The sequence below is a fragment of the Malaclemys terrapin genome, chromosome 1 (genome assembly GCF_027887155.1).
Source record: "Malaclemys terrapin pileata isolate rMalTer1 chromosome 1, rMalTer1.hap1, whole genome shotgun sequence".
Classification (NCBI taxonomy): Eukaryota; Metazoa; Chordata; order Testudines; family Emydidae; genus Malaclemys; species Malaclemys terrapin.
The window spans coordinates 147,132,401-147,157,491 of record NC_071505.1 but is presented as its reverse complement, the minus strand read 5'-3'; the positions used below and the strand labels follow the sequence as shown (position 1 = coordinate 147,157,491).

Genomic DNA, 25,091 nt, shown 5'->3' with positions numbered 1-25,091 from the left:
ACAGGCAGAGCATATCTTTAAATCCTTTGACTTTACTGAAGACAATTGCAAACATGGCTATGAAAGGGTTCTGGCTATGTTTGATGAAGACTTTATGCCTCAGAGCAGTGGTTCTCAACCTATTAATAATTGTGAGCCGTATATGTGGCCCATAGTGTGTTACCTGGGCCACAGGTTGAGAACCACAGCACCCCCCAACCCTCCCCACACACACTGCTATGCCCAGCAACCCCAGCCCAGAGATCCCTCCACAGAATGGGGCCAGGAGCAGAGCCCTGGTGGTGGAGCTGGGTGGCAGGGACCCCGATCTCCGGTGTGCGGGGCCAGGCGGCAATCCCAACCCTGGACCTTGTTGTGTGGGGCCGGGCGGCAGCCCGACCTGGACTCTGCCATGAGGCAACCCAGGCCCTGTGCCGCCCTTTAGCACACATCTGGACCACAGCTGTGTGCAATTGGACCATGTGTGGTCCGCGGCCCATGGGTTGAGAACCACTGCCTCAGAGTAATGTGGTTTATGAAAGAACAGGTTTCCACCAAAGAATTCAAGAACCAAGGGGAAAAGTTGAATGTTTTATAAGAGCTCTTCATGCATTGGCTGGAAACTGTGATTTTGGTACTACAGAACATAAAAATATCAGAGACAGGCTGGTTATTGAGTTAACAGATAAATATCTTTCACAGCAGCTGCAACTAATGACAGATTTAACCCTAGCCATAGCTATATAGATAGCAAAGTAGACTGAACTAGTCAAACAGCAGAATGAAAGGCAGGGGAGCAACTTAAATAACTTGAAACTAACTTAGAAGTTGTAAGCAGACACTTGAGTGCTAAAAGTCATTATCATAAAACCCCTGAGGCAAGGAGAGAGCTCCTAGGCTGACAGACAAATGACAGCATACATGCACAATGTATGGAAAAGTTATATCCCAAGAGAAGGCGCATGTTCAGCCAGAGGTGCAAGGTATAATGTACTTTGCAGCTGTTTGCCACACCAAAGCAGTCAGGGAGTTGACACATATTAAGACAATCAAGAGCCATTGTTTCTGGGATCCATCACTAGTGACAATACTGAACCTGCTTGGAGAGTGAAACTAAATATTCATGGCAAGACTTTTGACTTTAAAATTATTTCAGGAGCTGACATCACAGTCATCTCAGAAGGGACTTACAGTCACCTTAAACCCTTCCCAGAGATGACATTGCCTGACACAGTTCTGACAGTATTCTGAACTGCATGGGCCAGTTCATCATAGAAACAACTTACTAAGACAAAAGCTATGATGCATTCACTGTGCATGGAATCACAATGTAGCAGCTATGATGGCCCTATTGATAAAGGGGGAAGAACTCAATAAAGGATTTGATGCTACTGGACTTTTGAAAGGCGATCCAGTACAAAACAACTTAAGAGAAAAAGCTGAACCATACAGTGTACAAACTCCCCTACCAGAGAAACCTCAAAAGAGATTAGCTGCAGATTTATGTGACTTCAGAGGACAACATTATCTGGTCAGGTGGACTCTTTTTCCAGGTATATAGAAATAATGAACTTGAAAGACATAACGTGCTGCAGTGATATCAAGAAACTGAAGTGCACTTTGGCTCATTTCAATATTCCAGAACAACTAGTGATAGACAACAGACTACAATTCACTACAGCAAAATGTAAGTTCTGAATTAAATATGATTTTGATCATATTACTAGCAGCCCACATGACCCAGAAGCAAATGGAGAAGCTGAGAGAGCTGTGCAGACAGCCAAGAAAATCCTACAGAAGGAGGATCCATTCCTTGCTGTTCTGAGTTACTGATTAACACCAACTGCAGCTACTAGATATAGTCCAACACTACTCTGATGGGAAGACAACTCAGAACTACTGTTCCGACTTTGAAAAGGAATCTATCTCCAAAGTGGCCAGACATGTTAAAAATAGCCAAATCCGATAAAAAGAATAAAAGAACTGCCGGATCTAGAACTTGGTTGCCATGTTCATGTCTAATTGGACGAAGACAAAGGATGGACATTGATCACTCAAATCATATGTGAATGAGACTGATAGTGGAGAGTTCAACAAAAAACCATCAACATATACAGTTTGTTCATCTGAAAGGACAATTAACAGAGCAAACTCTTCAGATGGTGGATGCAGAACAAGAAGAAGACTCAGAGATTCCAAACCAACCACAGCCAGTCATTGCAACCTATGGAAAGCCAAATGACCAAGTTGTTACATGTTCAAGTAGAAAACCAGTATGATTCAGAGACACTTAACAGACTGACATGTACTTAACTTCAAAGGTAGTGTGATGGTGTATATTTTGTAAATGATAGGAATGTAGAACTTAAAGGGGGAGATGTAATGGAATGCTAAACTGTATTATACTAGGTGGCACTGTGTGTAAAATATCTTATTTAAAGCTAACCTTTGCCATACCTGGCAATAAAGGATCATACGGTTGAATACATCTGGTATGTATCTCTCTGAGAAGTAAGCTATGTAGTCAGTTTATATCTGATGCAGAAGCCTGACTTGTGAGGAGCAGTCCTACAGCCTCTCATATATAAAAATAATATGACAGAGGTGGCTGAAATAAGAGCAGTCTCCAAACAAAAAACACAGGTACATGTCTCTGCCCAAAACAAAGATTAATACATGGCTGCCCAAAATTTTGAATGAACTGGGCAGAGGGGTTCACTGGGTATTGTCTGACACAGAGAGAGAGAGAGACATCCTGAACAAGCACAGTGTGTGACCATAAGAGAAGCCTAGTGGGAAGGCTTTTGGGTCTGGTGCTGGCTGAAGAGGTTTGGGGCGATAAGCAAAAATAAACTATCTCCTTTTGTTTGGTTCCTCCTGCATTCAGAAAAACAGGATTTTGTTCATTCCTTGTAAATAAACAAGATTTCATAAAAGAAAATAGCTGACTACATAATCAATTTCTCCTTTTAACTTGAACGACTGACAACACCCCAAATTTGGCAAATTGTGTGGGTCAAAAGGGGTAAGAGTAAGGTTTGATGGCTATTCCTGTTCACTGTTTCTTAAGCACAAAGTGTGTACATTCTCTGTGCAAGTATGGTATAATTGCTGGTGTAAAACCATGCAATTTAGCCTTGTGGGATCCCAAAATACTTAACATATACTGTACTTGTGAACCAATCTACCGGTGCTGTAATGCAGCCTCTTTTAGGGGATTTATGTAGAAACACAGTAGCCCTTTTGTTTCCATTGGTGGACCTGATACCACTTTCAGTAACTGGGGGAAAGGTTTGTGTTCTTTTCAGGAACATATATGTTTATGTGTTGGGGTTGGGGGTTGTTATCCTTTTAGCAGGGAATAAGCTTAATTGACTAGAAGCTATTTCTTGTAGGTACTATGGCAATATAAGTTGAAGCTGTGTCTTAGAAGTGAAAGGCTTTGGGCCTGGGCCTGGGCCTGGGCGCTCCTCAACACCCAAGCTTCCACTAAAGCCAATGGAATATGCCAGTGCTCAGCTGGGGTCTGGCTCTTAATCCTAGAACTGGGCGAAATTTTTCAGATTATTATTATAATGGGGGGGGGGGGGGGCAAAAAATGCATATTCAGATTGACCAAAACATGTAGCAAATTTGTGTATAATTTACTGAATTCTTTTGGTCAAAAAAAAGGGGGGGGGGAGGGGAATTCCAGAAAAGTCTAAATGTTTTGTTTTGACATTTTCAAAACAAAATGTTTTGATTTTTCAATTTGAAATGGCTCTTTGTTTTGAATTTTGCTTCAATTTTATTTAAAAAAAACAGAACTTAAAAATGAAACAAACATTTTGTTTAGGATCAAACCAGACATTTCATTCAACTCAAAACAATTTTTTTTCAATTTTTTGGTTTGGACACCAAATTGAAAAATGTGTTATTTCCACAACACTTCTTAGTCCTGCTTCTTAAATACATGCTTTGCTTGCTGTGCCTGTGTTTAAGGTTTTCTGGTTACGAAGTTTTAGTAAAAATGATCTTAATACAGTTTAAGGTTTTGTTTGATGATTCATCACAAACATTTATGTGAGCCCCAGGATCTTCAAAGATACAAAGTACTCTGCCTTTAGGCACTGGTTAGTTATCCTGTATTTTCATCTCAAACCACAGTGTGTTGAGAGTGCAGAATTGCTAAGCCACTGAAGCAATTTTCAAAATTCAGCCTTGCTCATGACCCATTTCACTATTTCTCATTTGCTTAGAAATAAGTGTTATCTGGTCCTGCACAGGTGTACAAGGGGAAGAAAGACTCAGGGAGTCTCTCCTTGTTCCTGTGGTGCCCCTGACCAGAGACCAGGTACAACTGTGATTCTTGCAGCCCTGGTATGCACAGACGATAAGAGTCTAGCTCTAAGGACAGCACTGGACTCCCCAGAAGTCTGAGGTGGGCTCCATAGCCTCTTTCCACCGCATCAAAGGCCAGCAGAGCAATACTGGTACTGGAGGAACAGATGATATAACCTGCAAACGAGTAACAGGTCTGAGTTTCCTAGGATTCACAGAGGCAGTGGCCTGATTTGCCATTTGTCCTGAACCTTGTGTAGTCATTAACACCAGAGCCAAGTGAATGCAAAATAAGTGTAAAACAATACCATATCAGAATGGCAGTGTTTTACACCCACTTAATCTGGTGTAAATGTCTACACAGGGTGCAGAACAATGGTAAATTGAGCCCTCCTCATCCCCAACCTACAATATAGACAGTGGCTTAAAGCTGCAGTCCTACTTTTGGATGCTGCATTAAAAGCACCAGTGTCTTAAAAGAATTTTTCACAAAGCATAAAATACACTTCATACTTGAGGAATCAACAGGCCTGATGCTCTTTTTCTTGCACCAGTGTTAATCTGAAGTAACTCCATTGAAGACAATGCAGTTATACTGGTGTAAAACTAATATGGGTAGAGAATGAGACCCTAAAATTGCACCTCACTCCAAATCTGAGCCTGACAGTGGAAACATTTCAGGAAAATATGGTTGCTATGTTTTTTCTCCATAATCCACACTGATGTAAAAGATTTTGCAAATAGAATAGAACGTGGTTAGTTGTAGCACATTTCATACCTTTTAGATTGTAATGTTTTTGGGACGGGGGCCATGAGCAGCACAATCCTGACTGGGGCTTCTGGACATTACCAATCTATATAACGCTATAAATATAAAACACTAACATATAAAAATGCTGTAAATATTAAATTATTATTTCATAGCTAAGATATTCAAAGCATTTTACAACGTAATGAATCAAACAGCAATGATTCTGAAGACAGAGCAACCGTTGTGTTATCACACAGCCTTGGAGCTGGCCAGGTCACCAGAATTATCTCCTATTTTTTCCCCTGAAAGTGCCATGGGATCTCTAATTTCTACCAAGACAACAATTACAGACAGGCAAAAGAGACACCAGTTTAATATCTCATAGGGAAGATAGCACCAACAATGCAGCATGCAGCGCAGCATCTCCCCAGTATTGCACTGCAACATCAGTATTGAGTAAGTGCCTAAGTCTAGGTGTGTGTCTGAAACTCATGACTTTTGCCTTTCTGGTCCAGAAAAGAGAGTGCTAACAATGACCCATATACAAATATCCATTACTGGAAATATGAAACATAAAGCTTAACATTACTCTCTATTATTCTGTTAAGTTGAGCCTTCATATCATGTTATACTATGTCATGACTGAAAAACAGTAGCAGCTAAAACACCTTATAACTAGAGGTAAGGTATAGGTTTGTTTAATGTTAAACAATAATTGTAGATATGTTGTAATATTTTGCAGTAACTCTACAGATGTTGTACAAGTTAAAAACCTCAAAAGTGTTTGAAAAACAGAAGCTAGGGGAAGGAAAACCAACAACTGAGATTGTAGAAGAAGATCCTTTTGCCATTCAGATGATGTACTGGTGCCCTGAAAGCCGAATATTCTGTGTGGCGGGAGTCTCTGCATATGTTATTGTTTACAGATTCAGCAAACACGAAGTGAATACTGAAATAGTGGTAAGTTATTAAGAATTTTGCTCACATATGATGTTGATTGAAAAGAGTAAATAATATAAGCCATTGTTTTCAAATTTGAGTGCCTCGTGTGAGGCTGCTCAATCCATAGTTATGTACCTGAATAAAACTTCTATTAAGCTTCCTAAGTATAAATTTAGGAGCATTCATGTTTAAACGTTGTGGGTGAAATCTTAGGGCCACTGATGCCAATTGCAAAACTCACATTGATTTTAGTGAGGCCAGGATTCCAACCTTTCGCAATAGGAATAAAATATAGTAATAAGTCAAGACTTAGGCTGTTTCCAAGCCATCAGGATGGGTCTGTGTTTTAGTTGCTTGCTCCAGAAATACTTGGTGCGGTGTCATATGTGTTTTTATCATCCAAGGTACATTTTGGCACCCAAGAACAGACCAAATATTCTCAGTAAATAATTTTACACTAATATACAAGATAAGTTATCTGTGCTGCTTTGATACTAAACATTAATTTATTTCATTGTATGATAATATCACTCTCTTTTAACTCAGGAGTTTGAAGGCTTTATTTTAGTTTATCTTCATAGTGCTTGTAATACAAAAGAACCTAACATTTTCCAGTCTTTGACAAAGTAAAAGTGTTGTTTTTTTTCTGGTTTAATATATTTTAATCAACTAATGCTGACTTTGTTTCTGCAACAAAGTGGACACTACAGGAAGTGGCAGATGATTTATATCTAAACGGTCAACATTATTGTCACGAATATTGGGCTAACTGCCCCTCTGACCCTTCCTGGTCCCTTCGAGTGCATCTCCCTCAGGTTTCAGGTCATAAGCTTTCACCTCTGTGAATCATTCAGGGCATGGCTACACTTGCAGATGTAGAGCCATCTGGGAGTTAAACCAGCCTTCGGAGACTGCAGCGGGGAAAATGCTGCCGTGTTTTTACGGTGTCAGCTGGAAACGCATTGGTATGGCCACATTAGCAGCTCTTGCAGTGCCACAAAGAGCAGTGAATTGTGGTAGCTATCCCAGCGTGCAAGTGACTGCAACATGCTTTTCAAATGGGGGTGGTGTGTGGAGTGTGACAGGGAGTGTCTTGTGTGTATGTGGGAGGAGAGACAGTGTGTTTTGGGGTGCAGAGAGTGTGTCAGCATGCTGTCCTGTAAGTTCAGACAGCAGTAGACTCCCCTCCCCCATCTCTCTCTCTCTCACACAGCATTCCACAGTAATGGTTTGCTTTGTCCCGGAGCAGATAAGCATGCTGGCTATCAGAAACGGAGCTTTGAAAGGGGATATCCACAGTCCTGCAGCTGAGTTCAAAACAATGACAAGGGTGGCCACTTGACTTCAGGCGATTATGGGCCGTTTCCGGAGGCCAGTCACAGCACAGTAATGCAACACCTCATTCACGCTGACACCCGGGCATTTCAGCCAGGGCGCAGCAAGCTTTATGCTTCTCGTGGAGGTGGATTACCAGGAGCGCTCCAGCTGCAGAGTCCAGGCACTCTACCTACCTTGCCAGTGAGGACGCGTCAGAGGTTAGGGCGCCTGGGGCTGCTTTAATGCGCTCTAACTTGCAAGTGTAGCCAAGCCCTCAGTTCTCCCACTCTCAGACTGGTCTTTGGGCTGCAGTCTCCAGATTCTACCCATGATTATCTCAGCAGATCTAACTTAGTCTCAGCACCTGGAGTTCTGTTCCCTCTGATAACAATGACCAGTGGTTAATAGAGTGACCAAACAGCCTTCCTAAACCAACATATTATTTAGTTAGAACCACAGCATTATAGAGGAAACAAATCTTAAAACAATAATCCAGCCTCTATGCATGCCCGCACCTCCCTAAGGCTTACCATTCCTGGATCTGGGGAAGGTCCAGCTTCTTCAGACTCCTTCCCCAGAGTCTCCCTCTGTTTCAACCTGTCCACTGGACAGCTCCTAACAACTGATTCTCCTTCTTCCCCTGAGAGGGTTTTTTAATGTTCAGGAGCTCCAGGCTCCCATCCTGACAAAACTGCGGTGTCAATTTGGTCTGGATCCTGGGAGTGTGCCATTGTGCTGTAATTACCTGCCCCCCTCCCCTACCCATGTTTTTTGGGAGGTTTGCTTATTTCTAGTTATTGTGTCACTTTCATGTTTGATTTTCCCATAGCACCCTATTAAGCTAGATCAATACATTCTTGCAGGAAAGTCATACCACTCAATACACAATAACATTACTTCACTGACCACGTCACATACAATATTCATAACATTATTATATCTCAGTATTCTTAGATGATTATGTAGGAGTGCCATATCTGCCACACTTGTTACATACTTTATTTCCCCACCTTTCTGTTTTTCAGCTAAATTGTCACAAGGAATGAATGACATTTTGCTGAATGTAATAATCTGTGCACATTCAATATTCCATATCTCAAATTTTGTCTCCAATTTAGAACTGTTTACATGAATAATTCTTTTGTGAAGGGCTGTTTCACCATAGTCTCTTATACAGATGGCACATCCAGTCAGGTCTGCTGAATTTTGGGCACCGCCATCTCCACCAACGCCTCTCCTCTGCCTTCCTTCATCAGTTGTACCTTCCTCTGGCTCAGACACACAGCTCTTCACTCCAGATCAGTAGTTTCTCTGTAGAAAGAATAGGTTTCCAGGTGGTGGTATAGGCATATCATAAGGCTCTTTTTTCCATTTTGTCACCTGAAACTATTCCTTCCTGATCATGCTGACTCTCCCCTTATGGGTACACAGAGGATGTCCAGCTGACATGGGATCCAAGATCGCTTCTAAGTGGCTCCGCAGCAAGCTTCTGAGGAAAGGGGCTTGTGACATTTTCCACTCTACCAGTAGCATCAGTCCTTCCCTGGTATGGCTCCTTGACCAACCTTTTGAGGAGATCTGCAGGGAACAGCGTGCCTTTCTTTGGAAATACAGAGAAAGGTCATTGAATGAGGTGATGAGAATCTCCAGTAAACCCCCAGCAGGGGATGCCTTTGCAAGATACCCAAAAACAAATTGGCAAGACATACACCATTCTGCGACCTCTGGATCTTCCACTTCCACATAGATCTGATGTCCAATTCAGCAGAGCAGTCCTGCAGTCACTATTTAGTTAGTATTTCTCAGAACCACCTCCTGGATGGTCATTGCTGCTTCTTAATCTCTACAGAATAAGGATCCATTTGGACAGTTCACAAAGGAGAAAAATCAATAACTTCCCTTGGTAACTGTGGTTCTCCACGATGGTTGCCCATATTGATTCATACTTCCTGCCAATCTTCCCCTTGCCCATGAAGTCTTGGGTTAAGGTTTCCTGAATTAGGGAGAAGAAATGCAGGATGATTATGCCCACATCCTCTTTCACATCCTGGGAACCTAGAGTGAGGGGGAAGGATGGAGCAATCCACTGGACAATGAGTGCTAGAAGCTTCTGAGCTCACGTGCCAGAGATGTGGTTTTCCAATGAGCAAGAACCTTATATTAGCTCATTGTGATTGCCTGACTCTTGTCTGTGGACAAGGGAAGATCACCCATCAATGCCATCAGCATGTCAGTTCTGTGCTGTGCGCTAGATTTCCCTCTTCATAGGAAGTGTTAGCAATCTCTATTTGTAGGGGCCCAGTTGCCCTCAGTCTCTTTCACCAGCCAGAAAAGGCCCGAGTCACAGTCATTGGTGGAAGAATACAGCTGGGTATTTCCCTACCAACTTGGGAACAGATGGATTGTTTTCAGATGCTGGTATTGAGATGTTAATGAGTAACCATCTCTAATAGCAAAAAGCAATGATAAATGTGCTTTTATTGTTAGAAACAGAATTAGTGTTATCTATTTAAAAGCAATGAAGTCTAAGTAGCTCATTTTAATAAATTGTAACTTAGATTTTTATTTACTTCAGTCATTAGAGGTGCGACTTCAGTATGACGTAGAAGATATCATTACTCCTGAACCAGAAATAATTCCTCCGTTTCCTGATGCCTCATCCCAACTTCCTTCCTTAAAGAGCCTTTCAGGCAGTACCAACACTGTGGCATGTGAAGGAACGATGAAGGACAGTATCCCATGTCTTAGGTAAAGTAATGCACTTATTTAAAGACTTACCCTTCCAAAATGCATTCTACTCATTCAAATAAATCATATTTAACACCTTATTAATGAATTGGAAAAGGAGGATAAACAATATGTTAATATAATTCATAGATGATACTAAACTGGAATCTGTGGCAAACAGCAGTGAGATAAATAATATAAAGGGGTTTAAAATGGTTAGAAATAGAAATATTTAATATAAATTATTAAATGAGACAAAGACAATTTAATACATCAGGGGAAAATAATCTGAAATAAAGATTAGGAAGACACTTGATAAGCAATACGCCAAAGAAGACTTTGTGTTGAGAGAGGCCTATAAATTAGATCTGGACTTGTAAACTGATGAGAGCGCAAAAAAAAAAAAAAAGTCCAAAATTTTGAACTGAAAACAAACAAGCATCTCAGCATACATCAGTCTTTAGTTTACAGAGGAAAGTATTGTCTTTTGTGTTGACAAAGTGATCTCCATAAAACAGTCATGTCCAAAACTACCAGTATGTGCACTTCCTCTGGTATGGAGCTACGATCTTCCTTTGAGGAAAAACTTGTATGTATTTATAGAAGAAAACTATGTATTTATAAAACAATAATAAAAAGCATAAAGGTAATAACATGAGATAGACGTGGAGTTACTGGCTTAATATCGGGGGAGCAAACTAGTGGAATGTGGTCTAGATGAAGTTAGTATTAGGTGGATGTACAAGTGGTTGAAAAACCGTAATCAAAGCGTAGTTATTGATGATTTGCTGTCAAATTGGGAGGACATATCTAGTGGAGGCCTGCAGGGGTCTGTCCTGTGTCTGGTACTATTCAATATTTTCATTAATGACTTGGATAATGGAGTGGAAAGTAGGCTTATAAAATCTTCGGATGACACCAAGCTGAGAGAAGTTGCAATGCACTTTGGAGGACAGGATTAGAATTCAAAAGGACAAATTGCAGAATTGGTCAGAAATCAACAAGATAAAATTCAAGAAAAGTGCAAAGTACTACACTTGGGAAGGAAAAATCAAATGCACAGCTACAAAGTGACTAGCTGGTAGTACAGCTGAGAAGGATCTGGACATTATAGTGGATCACAAATTGAATATGAGCCAACAATGTGATGTAGTTGCAAAAAAAGCTAATATAATTATGGGGTGTATTAATAGGAGTGCCATATATAAAACCCAGGAAGTAATAGTCCCACTCTACTCTGCACTGGTGAAGCTTCAGCTGGAGTAGTGTGTGAAGTTCTGTGTGCCACACTTTAGGAAAGATGTGAACTAATTGGAGAGAGTCCACAGGAAAGCAACAAAAATAATAAAAGTTTTAGAAAACCTGATTTATGAGGAAAGGTTAAAAAAGCTCGATGTGTTTAGTCTTGAGAAAAGAAGAGTGGTGGTGGACCTGGTAACAGACTTCAAATATGTTAAGGACTGTTATCAAAAGGATGGTGATCAATTGTTCTTCATGACCATGGAAGGTAGGACAAGAAGTATGGGCTTAATCTGTAGGAAGGAAGATTTAGATTAGATATTAGGAAAAACTTTCTGTTTATAAGGATAGTTAAGCATTGGAATAGGCTTTCAAGAGAAGTTGTGGAATTTCTATCAGAGGTTTTTAAAAACAAGTTAGACGAACACCTTTCAGGGATGGTCTAGGTATACTTGATTCTGTCTCAGCCCAGGGGTCTGGACTAGACGACCTCTCAAGCCCCTTCCAGCCCCACATTGCAGAGATCAATGTTTATTTTTATTTTAGTGCATTCATAATTACTTTAAATATTATTAAATATGTCTCATTTTGTTTCAAAATCAGTTTAAATAAACAGTGACTGACAGCTCTGTCTTTTGGGCTCCTGAAAGTAATGTTTTAGAACATAGAAACATCATCTAATTATCATAAGAAAAGATATGTTGTTTATACATATGTGGCTGTATTCACTTTGGCACCCATCAGTCCATCCTTATTCAACAAAGCAGATGAACTTTAAGAAGGTGCTTACTCTCACTGATGTCAGTGGGAGACGCAATGGAAAAAGGAAAAAAACAAAAAAACAACCCAGGGTGATATCCTGGCCCCACAGAAGTCAGAGAGTTTTGCCATTAACTTCAGTGGGGCTAGGACTTTACTCTGAGGTGTTTTGATGTTTGTTTGGTTGTTTTCCATGGTTTGAACTTCTCTGTCACTATGAAGCATTTCCATGAACGTAATATATATTTGAAAAGATTTTTTGATACTAGAAACGTTAGGCTCTTATTTCAAAATGTGAATGGAAAAAAATTATGTATTTGAAAAAATCAGAGAAGTGATGAGAATATTGAATAGTGAGGTTCCTGTGAAGGCTGTTAGAACACAATAACATTTCCAGAACTGCCTTGGTGGAGTCTTTGCTTATTTGAGAGAGCAATGTCATCACTGTCATAAAAAAGTAGCTGTAATAATAACAAGACTCTGTTTCCAGACTTCCAATGTCTCTTCAACATCCAGTTGTCTTTGTCAACGTCCTGGAAACATGCTGGGGGAAGAGGGGGCTCCAGCTCACTCGGCCCCTGTCCCCAGCAGATGGGGCGGTAGCTGGCAGCCCCCCACCCAGGTCCTGCAGCCGGGGACAGGGACCGAGCGAGCTGGAGTACCTCTTCCCCCCCAGCATGCTTGGCCCCTGTCCCCGGCAGCTGAGCCCGGGCAGGGGGTGGGCCGCTGCTGACTCCTAGACAGGCTCTCCTAGGCAGAAGCGGCTCCGTCCCACTCCCTGGTCAGCTGCCAGGGAGAGCGGCCAGATGTGCTGGAGGGGAGGCACAGGGAGAGAAGGAAACATCCCCTCTCTTCCCGCAGGTAATGTGGAGCGCAGAGAATGCTGAGGCCCCAGGCTGAGCAGGTCACCAGCCAGAGGAGAAACATGGAGCAGTCATGTGTCCTGCCCTTTAACTTGTGCCCCCCCAGTATGGGGAGGCACCAATCATCTATGCGTTCCAGCATGTATGGGCTCCACCTGTTAGAGATTCCAATCTGTTCTGCGCTCAACATATTAGGGATCAGTCACGCTGGCTCAATAATAGCAAGGTTCCATAGCTTCTCAGAATCATTTTTCACTTTTGACTTTGTGTGGTTCCAATTCTTTGTTGTAAATTAGAGCAAGACAGGTTTCAAATGAGACTGTAACTGTAGTGCCATCAGCCTGTAATCGGTCAAATGCCTCTGAAACTGTCTTCAATTACTTTTCTAAGTTTAGTTCCTCTCTGTAGAGAAATGTCTGTTCAGAAATCTCTCCATTATGGTCATATACTTCATAGTTTGTTAAACTAACATATTAAATGGAAGAATCTCCTTGGGGACAGGCTGGCTAGAGTAGTCAGGAGCGGATTAAACTAATAGCAAAAAGGGAAGGTAAAAAGAGGGAAAATGTGAGCATTTAGCCCAAATTTGAGATGTTGAGAACAAAATTAATCAAGGAACCAAAGAACATGATGAGAAGAAATTCTTTAATTGCCTATACAATAATGCTAAGAGCCTGGCTAACAAACGAGGAATTGGAATTGCTCACTTGATCTAGTTGATTTTATTGAAACATGGTGGGATGTTCTCACAATTGGAATGTTAAAATCAATGGTTCTAACCTATTTAGAAAGGATCAAGTGAGCAAAGGGGGAGTGGGAGTGGCACTTTTTCATCAAAGTTCATCAACCTGTTTCTGAGTCACTGATAACTTGGAAGAAAATTATCTTGAATTCTTATGGATCAATGTCCTAACAGATAAAGCACAAAATGGGGTACTAGTAGGTGTTTGCTACAGACCACCAAATCTCATTAGAGAACAGGATAAGCATCTTCTTACACACCTATCTATAATGTGTAGGGGGAAAAACTGTGTGATCATGGGAGACTTCAATCTGAGTGGCATAAACTGGAGGTCTCGTGCTGGCAATACTAAAACATCCGTGGAATTACTAAACATTATAGATGACAAGTTCCTAACTCAAAAAGTGCTGCAGCCTAAATGGGGGAATTCTGTATTAGACCTTATCTTAACGGATAAAGAAGTTAATGGTAGCTTAGGTACAAGTGATTATGACTTGATCACATTTATAATGTCAAGCAGAGTAAAGTCTAGCCAGCAATATATACACTTGGTGCTTTAATAGGGCCAATTTTCCAAAGCTGAAAACAATTGTGAGCCAAATCAGCAAGGAGAAAGAATATATGATAAATATGATCATAGAATCATAGAATATCAGGGTTGGAAGGGACCTCAGGAGGTCATCTAGTCCAGCCCCCTGCTCAAAGCAGGACCAATCCCCAACTAAATCATCCCAGCCAGGGCTTTGTCAAGCCTGACCTTAAAAACCTCTAAGGAAGGAGATTCCACCACCTCCTTAGGTAACGCATTCCAGTGCGTCACCACCCTCCTAGTGAAAAAGTTTTTCCTAATATCCAATCTAAACCTCCCCCACTGCAACTTCAGACCATTACTCTTTGGTCTGTCATCTGCTACCACTGAGAACAGTTTAGATCCATCCTCTTTGGAACCCCCCTTCAGGTAATTGAAAGCATCTATCAAGTTCCCCCTCATTATTCTCTTCTGCAGACTAAATAATCCCAGTTCCCTCAGCCTCTCCTCATAAGTCATGTGCTGCAGCCCCCTAATCATTTTTGTTGCCCTCCGCTGGACTCTTTCCAATTTTTCCACATTCTTCTTGTAGTGTGGGGCCCAAAACTGGACTCGGTACTCCAGATGAGGCCTCACCAATGCCGAATAGAGGAGAATGATCACATCCCTCGATCTGCTGGCAATTCTTCTACTGAATGATAATTGAGAATCATTTCAGAGCACCTTACTAGATGCCCAAAAAGCCACAATCCTACAAGAGAGGAAGAAGGTTGTGCTGGTTAAAAAACTGACCCAGTTTAGAGGAGATGTGAAGGTAGCTGTACAAAATAAAGTGTCCACAGGTTCAGCCGATAGCAGCTCCAGCCAATCGCAGCTCCAACTGGCCGCGGTTCGCCATTCCAGGCCAATGGGGGCTGTGGGAAGCAGCGCAGGCTGAGAGATGTGCTGGCTGCCACTTCCTGCAGCCCCCATTGGCCTGGAACGGTGAACTGTGGCCAGTGGGAGCTGTGATTGGCCGAACCTGTGGATGCTGCAGGTAAACAAACCGTCCCGGCCCGCCACCGGATTTCCCTGATGGGCTGCGTGCCAAAGGTTGCCAGACCCTGGGCTAGATAGATAAGAAGGGGAAATTAAATGGTAAAGCAACACTTTATGTGGCCTTTTAAAGCACAGCCACTCTTGAATTTCTCAGATTTTATCAATCACCACTGAATAGAATCCCCCATAATAATATTTAATTTAAGCACTTATCTAGTTAGGATTGGGTTACAGCAGGATCTACAGATCTGGGTCCATGGACACAGAAATTTGAATCCCAGGAGCTGCATGTGTGATATGCAGGAGGAGGTATAGGAATTAACCATAGGCATGACAGAGAGCAAGGAGTACCACAAATAATTTTACAGGGTTGGTTCTTTATCGTTAAGAACATAAGAAAGGCCATACCGGGTCAGACCAAAGGTCCATCTAGCCCAGTATCCTGTCTACCGACAGTGGCCAATGCCAAGGTGCCCCAGAGGGAGTGAACCTAACAGGCAATGATCAAGTGATCTCTCTCCTGCCATCCATCTCCACCCTCTGACAGACAGAGGCTAGGGACACCATTCCTTACCCGTCCTGGCTAATAGCCATTAATGGACTTAACCACCATGAATTTATCCAGTTCTCTTTTAAACTCTGTTATAGTCCTAGCCTTCACAATCTCCTCAGGTAAGCAGTTCCACAAGTTGACTGTGCGCTGCATGAAGAAGAACTTCCTTTTGTTTTAAACCTGCTGCCTATTAATTTCATTGGATGACCCCTATTTCTTGTATTATGGGAATAAGTAAATAACTTTTCCTTATCCACTTTCTCCACATCACTCATGATTTTATATACCTCTATCATATCCCCCCTTAGTCTCCTCTTTTCCAAGCTGAAGAGTCCTAGCCTCTTTAATCTCTCCTCATATGGGACCCGTTCCAAACCCTTAATCATTTTAGTTGCCCTTTTCTGAACCTTTTCTTGTATTGGAATTGGTTGGATTGGAACTAGAGCTTGGTTGGAAAAACTTTGACACAATCATTTCATTTTCCATCAGAAAATGCAGTTCCACTGAAATAGAAATTATTCACAGAGTGATTGTTGATTTAGCAGAAATTTTGTTTGGGTAAAAATGGGAAAACTGTTTCCGACATTTCAACGCTTTTTTGGAATGAAATGTTTCAATTTTTTTCTTTTGAAATGACTTTTTGTTTCTAAATTGTTTTATTTTCCACTATATATTATAAAATTTTAAAAAGTTGAATTTGTAATGAAACAAAACAATGTTGTTGAAATGAAACATTTCAATTGACCCAAAACAAACAAAAATTTGGAATTTTCTTTTGTGGAGAATTTTGACATTTTCAGGTTTCATTCCTAATCTGAAACCTCATTGAAACCCTCAATGAAATGAAAATTTTCTTCTCTACACAGCTCTAATTGGAACATATAGTCTTAATCTACAATTATATTAAAAGTGTGGTGGGAATTCCTCTTCAGTGCTGATCCAGTCCTACAAGGGAAGTTGGTTTCACTATTATCTCCTCAGGGTAAATAGTTTCTATTATTGTGCCCTAATCGTTTTGTTTATGTGTTTCTGTTTTGTGTCCCTTTTTCTTCTTAGTGTTAAGACTCGACCTGTGCGAATGCCTCCTGGGTACCAAGCAGAACTTGTTATTCAGTTGGTATGGGTGGATGGTGAGCCTCCACAACAAATCACCAGTCTGGCCATAAACTCAGCCTATGGACTGTAAGTAACTAAAAATCATGTTGTGTTGATTTATTCTTTACTCAGATAAGCAATGTATGTTTCAGTTATACTTTAAAGTTCACTGCAGACACTTAAAAGTCACCATGAAAAATCAAAATTTGCTTTAAGCTTGGTTCTTGGGTAAAAAATTACAAGAACAAGTAACCCGCATAAAGGATGTAATATGAGAAGTTCATCTGACATTCTCATGATCGTATCTTTCACATATATCCCTGTCCTTTTAATCAAAACATAATACCTTTCTGAGTTATAATTTTTTTTAGGATTTCTTAAAATAATCACCAGATTATCTGCAGATGGCACAAGGGGGTATAAATTAGACTTCCCTGTGACACTTTGATAGAAGGCAGGCACTGGTGTCACTGCTGCCTTCACTTGGGTACTTGTTAGAAGGGACAGTTTTAGTTTATGGCTAGGTCTCTACAGAAAACCAGCTGGAAAAGGTTGTGGTGGGGATGCACTGGCCATGTATCCTTTCCAACCAGCACGGCCCATTTGATTCCATTTAATACTAATGGGTGTTGCACGTGTGCATCAGATCAGGAAAAGAGTCTTTATAAGTTTGTTTCTGGTAGAGAAGATATCACTCGGGTATAAAGATATAGGTTGGCGTTTCCATGGGGGCCTCCGGGAATTAGGTGCCCAGCTCTTACTGATTTTCAGTATAAATTTGAGCACTTGCCCCTCAGAAGCCCCTTTGAAAATCTCAGCCATAACCTTTGTATTAGTGTGAAAATATTTGTCTGTCCTGAGGTACTAGTCAGCTCCTAGTCATGAAATCTAGGAATTTCATTAATTTTACCTTTGCCAGAATGCATTTTTCAAAATACCTAGGCAAACTTCACCTTTGACCCTTCCTGATCTCATTGAGTGCACCCCTTTCCAGGTCTAGCCATCACCTGGTTCAGGGTGGAATCACTCATTTCTCCATCCTCAGTCTGGGCCCTCGGTTGCAGTGCCCTGGTACTACCCATGATTACCTCAGCACTTTGATTTATGGCCAGCAGCTGGAATTCTGTTCTATTCTCTGGGAGCAATGACAGTGGTAAGCAGCGACCAGGAAGGGTGCTGGAACAATTTGCATAGCAGGGATGCTGAGAGCCATTGAACCAAACTGTAAACCCTGTATATGGTGGAAACAACTTAAAGCCAGGGAGTGCAGCCGCACCTCCAGCACCCCTAGTTGCAGCACCTAGGGTAACCAGCCAGCCTGTTTGAAGCAAAATATTGCTTATTCAGAACAAAAGCATTTCAGAGAATACAGATCTTAAAAATAATGAAACTGATTGTATGCATATTGAGCTTTTCCCTAAGGTTTACCATTCCCTTGATCTGGGAAGGCCCGACTGCTTTAGACTGCCTCCACACAGTATCTCTGTCTCAGCCTGTCTTCCTAGGCAGCTTTTGACAAGTGACAGCCCCTTCTCTTCCTCAGGATACTTTCTAACTCTTTAGTGTTATTTTGATCTCTGGCCTCCTGCCCTGGGAAAACAGCTGTCACTTCATCCTAGAGCCTGGAAATAGGCCATTATCTTGTAATTTCCCCCGGTGTTTGTTGGGAGGTTGCTTATGTGGGACCATTGTGTTGCCTTCCTGTTTATTCTTCCCACAGCCCCCTATTAAATTAGATCAGTGCAGTCATACGGGAAATTCTGATAACACACCATCGTTACAGGGGCGCTGGAACAATTTTTATAGTGTGGGTGCTGAGAGCCATTGAACCAAACTGTAAGCCCTATATATAATGGAAACTTCAAGCACCCTTACTTCCATCATCTATGCCTAGTTATACAATAACTTTATCTCACTGAGCAGGCAATGTACAATAGTCATACCTTTATTACATATCCATGTTCATACATAGAGTAGTACATAGCAGCTCCACAGCTGTCACACCATTACTACAGGTACAAAGGGAGGGATAGCTCAGTGGTTTGAGCATTGGCCTGCTAAACCCAGGGTTGTGAGTTCAATCCTTGAGGGGGCCACTTAGGGATCTGGGGCAAAATCAGTACTTGGTCCTGCTAGCGAAGGCAGGGGGCTGGACTTGATGACCTTTCAAGGTCCCTTCCAGTTCTAGGAGATGGGATATCTCCATTAATTTATTATTTATTTAAAGCATGTATAAAAATAAAGGTTAAAAAACAACAAATATAAGGCAGTTGATGTGTTGTGAAATTCAATATATTTCACTTTATTTCTGTTTACTTTGAGCTCTTGCAAGCTGAAAATTAGAAATATTTACACTTTCATGCAATTAAAGAGAATCATCACACTACTGGTTTTCATTATAAAAGTAGAAAAAAGTGTGGCAAAATTCTGCAGGTATATCTTAGTATATTTTAAAATCTATAAAAATATTAAATTAAATTTAAACAATGACCAGCTAAGAAGGCCTTTCCTGAAAATGAATGACCAGTTTGTGTGTTCCCTAGCCCTCCACCTGAGCCCAACGTCCTTAGCCCCTCCAAATATTAACTGCCAAGAAATGTCTGATCAAGGTTTTAGCTTTGCTATTATGAAAAATATTAAATTAATTAATGAAAAGCACAAGCATTCCTCCCTTCCCCCAAAAAAATCAGCTTTAAGAAGTTGAATGGTATGCTGCATGTAATATGCAGTTTCTTTCAGTACCAGTCCTTTCTTAGCATTTAGCAAGTACAGTAGCCAGTGGGAAATAAGAAATTCAGTCTGAACTCTTCATTAGGTTTATGATTGCATACAGAAGACATAGAAATTATTTATTTGCCTTTAGGTCTGGTAGTAATAATCTTCTCCCAATTATATTGTTCCTCTGTCAAAGATATTATTAAGCCTCCTTCTTTATAGTCAATATTGTATAGCTGGAATGCATAACACACCTATATGCATTGTTGTAGCCGTGTGTGTCCTGAGGAAGAGCTCTGTATAGCTCAAAACCTTGTCTCTCTGAACAGCAGAAGTTGGTCCAATAAAAGATATTACCTCACCCAACTTGTCTCTCTAATACATCTATAGTTAAGTTTGGCCACTGTCAATCTAAAGAGTTTTTCTTTTGCGGTTGCTTATAACTTTTTCAGACTTTCATCGTTGGGGTGAAATTTTCTAGGTCTGATCTCTGCCTGAAGGGGTCAAGTGTTTTGGGAAATTTGAGCAAAAAACAGTTTAACTGTTTTCAAGTATAAAGAAAGTCGGGGAAATCCTTTTACCATTATAAAAAAAAATCTATGACCTTTAGCTCACAGATGTGCCTTTTGTGTGGTCTAATTAAAATCCATTTTGATTTGGACCACTTACAAAGTTTTTTAAAAAACATATACTGAACTGGTGCACTGATTTTTTTTTAACAAGTTGGTAAGGGTTTCGTTTACTAATGATCTCCCAAAATTCTGATGGCACCCCACATGAACGTGTAAGGAGTTTGAGTAGGTTTTTCTGTCTCCTAAGTTGATTATGAAACCTCACCTGTCTAGTCTGAAGCAGCTAAATTATGGAAGTGCTTTAGAAAGAATAAAACTGAGAACCAATAGAATAAAAACCTACCTAATTCAGGAAAGCTTAATTATGCTCTTCAGACTGGTTAGAGGTCATTAATGCTTTCTTGAAAAAAATTCTGTCAGAAAACCAGACAGTGGTGGCCAGGCTTATATCTATTATGCTGATATGCAACCTGTATAGATATTTATCATCGGGCCTGCTACCTTCTTGCCACTTCAGAAATTCTTCCTCAGGAAATCTGTTTTTTGGGCTCCATTCAGTTGTTTGACCATAGAATATGCCAGCATATGAGGATATGTTATAAAGCAGTGCTCACAAGCAGTGGGTTTATATTCTTAAGATGCTGTGATGGGGTGAACAAACCCAACGCTGGGCAACAAGGGGTTAAGGAATTACTTTGGGCCCAGCCAGCCCCACCCCACCATACTTGTAGGAAATGCTCCAACTGGAGGAGGAGTTAAAAGATGGGGGAACCGCTCATTTGGTGGCAGACCAAGCAAGAGAGCAGACCTGCAAGCTGCTGCTCCAGGGAAGGCAGAATCTCTCCCTAAGACAACTGCCCAAAGGTCCCTTCCAGAGAGAAGGGAGAACCTGCCACAGAGGCAGCCTGACAGAGCAACATTTCCCTCTCCCCTCATATGAAGTCTGGACTTCGGTAATCCCTTTTGTTTTTGTTTGGACTACCCCAGCAGGGGAGAGCCCTTGGACTGAGCTGGCCCTGGAGGCTGGACCGTACCACAGGAGGAGGCAACTGCTGCCACTTGAGAAAGAGAGTTACCACACTGTACACTGACCCCAGAAGGTGCGTTGTGGTGAGCAGGCACCCTTCACACCACCTTAACCCAGCCGGCAGCCTGGGGACAGTCACAGGTGGGGAGATAGGAAATGGCCCAGAGAGGGGCAGTCCCTTAAGCAGCCTTGGCTGTCAGATCACTGACAGCCCTCAAAGGGCCCTGGGTGGGAGCCTGGTGAAGTGGGAAGGTCTGGGCTCCCCTACCAACAACCTCCCTGCAGGTCATGGGCCTTAGCCCTGACCACCGGAGGACACTATCTGACCAACCAACCTCCGAGTGAGGACCATCACAGATGCACTCCAGCACTTTCCATGAGAGTGATGTACATCATGGCCAAAAGACAATATTCAGGCAGACTGGATGAGTTACCAGACCCAAATCCCTGGAGAGTGTAATCTCAATTAGGAGGTATTCTACCACCAGACACACTGTAAACCGTGATTAGTCTTACATTAACATGGGTGCCTATCTGTTCCTCCCCTGTTTTCATGAATGTTCCGAAAGATCAGGTTGAATTGGGCTTAAACCACCTTTACTGTACCGCTCTGTCTTTGCTTTCTGGGCCTGATTGTCCTTATGCTAAACCAATGCCAGAGACTCCTTCTTTATCTAGAATGCCTCATGCAATGTCCCATTCCCTTAAAAATTCCTTCTTACAACAGTCAGATGGCCTGGAGGGTGATAAGGACTCGTTTCTCCTGATTTTCTCCCGTAGCCAAATGCTTGGCTATTAGCAGGAAACATTCCTTCCTTGGTCCTTACTATTGTATTTAGAGTATTTTTTTAACGGTTGCTCCCAGAAAGTTCTCACTGATCACTACTTCTTTACATGTTTTTTATTTTTATTTTTACTGTGTTCAACAAAGGCCTCAGGCACATAATTTTCTAGAGGCAGATGACTAGCACTTCTGCTGTCTAAAATCACATAAAAGAGATTGTGTTTTGTTCATGCTCCAGTCTTCTTTTTCTACAGTGCTATGTTGCCTCATTTTGATCCCTTTTACTCGCTTAGTACAAACTGGTCTTTTATTTATGTAGGAACATAGGACTTGCTTTACCAGCTTATCCCAGTGGTCCATCTAATCCAAATCCCTGTCTCTGACAGTTGGTAGTACCAGATACTTCATAGAAAGATTCAAGAATCTCCATAATGGACAATAGGGATAGTTTCCTTGTAAACCCCCATCAGTTAGAGGTTGGCCTATGCCCTGAAACATGAAGGTTTGTATACTGTATACAAAATGTTACCCTGTCTCATATAATTGTGGATGTTCTTATTTAACCCAACAAACCCTTGTTGAAAGTCTAAGGGCGGATCCATGGTCGGTGATTGGAGCATGCTGTCAGTGCATTCCTTCTGTGAATGTTCTGTTATAGTTAGTTGTTGTTAGTAATAGCGGTACTCATTTTGACTCCCTTGGACCCCATTTTCTTTATTTTCTATTTGTTCCTGCTCTCAGTAGTCTGAACTCTGGGCTTAAGTGGTTCTGGGGGAACTTATGCCAAGATCCCCTGGCTTCAAGCCCTACTCTGGGTGTCCCAGGCCGTTGGCCATGAGTATCCCTCACCCTCACTGTCTGAAGTGCTTGGGCGAGGGACAGGTACCTGATTTGACAGGGCTTCAAGACAAGAACTAACAAGCTCAGAGAAGAGCATCTCAGATACATCTTCATGGAGACACCCTTCCCACAGCATTGGATCCACCTCAGTCGGATAGAGGTCATTCCTCAACACTCTGTCCAAGAGTGTTCCCCCAGTTTCACCTGTGAATGGAGACAGGAGAAATTCCCCCTCATCAGGGCATTCCTCAAAGAGAGACAAGTTCTTTGAGTACCCTCAGCCTCTGAAGCCTAAGAAGAGAATAGCTTTGACATCCTACTCCTCCTCGCTGTATGAAGTGGGTTCCTATGTCTCCCACTTCAGGGAATCTAGGGCATCCTCCAAGCAGTGACTGCTTAAGACAATCTGCTGCCCTGCAGCTTCCTGAATGCCCCCTCCTACCTCCTGGTCAGTTCCCCTTTAGGGTGACAAAGCAGAAAATATAGCAGCTTGCTCTTCTATAAACAGGTTTCCCTGGAAGGACCCCCACTGGGATCCCCCAACCCAAGGAGCCAGCGGTTCTGTCCAGCCCCACCCCACATTAGGGATCTATCTCTAAGAGTACCATGTGCTAGGACTTGTGAGATGGGGCTTCATCTGCCCCACCGATTCTGGCTCTGGCCCTCCTGAGTGAACCCTTCTGGATGTCAATCTGAAGGTCACCCAGGGTTCAGGAGGAGCTGCACCCAGCCAGCTGGGGCTCTGATGTGAGGCTGGGGGAGGGGAGCCATGCAATACATGGTTAGAACAATGGGGGGGAATAATACAGGACTGGAGTCTGGACACAGTGAGGGATGGGGGACAGAACCTGGGTGAAGACCAGGACACAGGGGACAGATGCGGTGGTCACACTGTCTGCTCTTCTGACTTCCCTGGATGTGGCAGACTCGGCTGACAAAGTCATGGTGTTGGCAGTAACCATGAGATGCTTGTCATGCCTCCTGTTATCGGGGATCCCTGTAGAAGTACAACAGATTTTTAAAGATCTCCCCTTCAAGGGCTGTGCCTTATTCTTCTGGAAGATGGATGAAGCACGGCATATGTTAAAAGATTCTAGGCCAGTGTTGACATCCCTGCTCCTGTATACACCAGCCCCCAAAAGAACAAAATTTTGACCCTTGTTTCAACCAAGGCAGCAGTATTATATGCCTAGACAAGCAGATCCGTCTAGGCAAAAACACAAGCAAGGAGGGAGGAGGCCCCAACCATCCACTTCTGCCAATGCTTCATCCAGGCAGCTGCATGTCTCAAAGCAGCCAGTTTGGGTCTCTTCCCAGCTGTTTGTCTCCTATGCAGAAGGAAGGGATGGCGTCCTGTAACATTGCAGTGGCTTTCCAAGTGGATCACCAGCTGTATTGTCATATATTACAAGATCAAAGGCATAATGCCTCATGAAAAGTTCTGTGCATTCAACCAGAGTGCACACAACCTCCACAGTGGTTGTAAGAGACATCCTTATCATGGATCTCTGAAGGGTGGCAAAATGGTCTTCAGTCCACACTTTTGCTAGATGCAATTATTTACCACATCAAGAGAAGACACGAATTTGAGGAAAGCAGTCCTGCAGTCCCTCGTCCGATGAAATTCCTAGCCCTTCCTCCAGCGGAAACTTGCTTGGAAGACACCTAGTATAATGGGCATATGCAGTAACACAAAGAAAAATGTTTACTCTCCTCTCATAACTGCTGTTCCCTGAGATGGGTTGCATATGTCCATTACACGATCCACCCTCCTTCCCCAATGCCTCAGAGCCTGTCATCTAAGAATCCAGTACGAAGCTTTTGGCATGGAGCATGAAGAACAGCAGGGTTCAGGAGTGGTCTCCCCTGTGGATACTGCTAAGGAAAACTCGCCAACACTGGTGCACAATGCATTCACACACTTAGTATGATGGACATACGCAACACATCTCAAAGAATAACTGCTGTCTGAGGTGAGAAACCATTTTTTCTAGTGAATATGTTTGTTGTAGTCATTCCACCTCTCCCATAATACCATTCTCCCTCTTATATTGCTTTTCTACATATATATTAAACATCTACTATAAGATTTTATGGACCTGTTTTCAAAGGAGACAAATTAAATCAGGTACTCAACTCCCATTGAATTTTGGTGGGAATTGAACACCTAAATCCCTTGTGCTGCTTTGAAAATCACAGCCTTAGTCATTTTTTAAATAACAATGTGAAATTTAGCTATCTATTCCTCCTTTGACTGACTGACGTTTTGCTTTTGTGGTTCCTGGTAGTTGTAGCTCTA

General features: G+C 42.0%; 1 protein-coding gene across 7 annotated transcripts in view; it reads left to right on the top strand.

The window, feature by feature from the left end:
• STXBP5L (syntaxin binding protein 5L) overlaps nt 1-25,091 on the top strand; it is a 410,492-nt gene that overhangs the window by 299,062 nt on the left and 86,339 nt on the right. For all 7 annotated transcript variants that reach the window (XM_054042932.1, XM_054042916.1, XM_054042898.1 and 4 more), the window contains exons 15-17: nt 5,793-6,010; nt 9,885-10,057; nt 16,816-16,941. In XM_054042932.1, the coding sequence (XP_053898907.1) occupies nt 5,793-6,010; nt 9,885-10,057; nt 16,816-16,941 (517 nt within the window). The remainder of the gene's footprint in view (nt 1-5,792; nt 6,011-9,884; nt 10,058-16,815; nt 16,942-25,091) is intronic.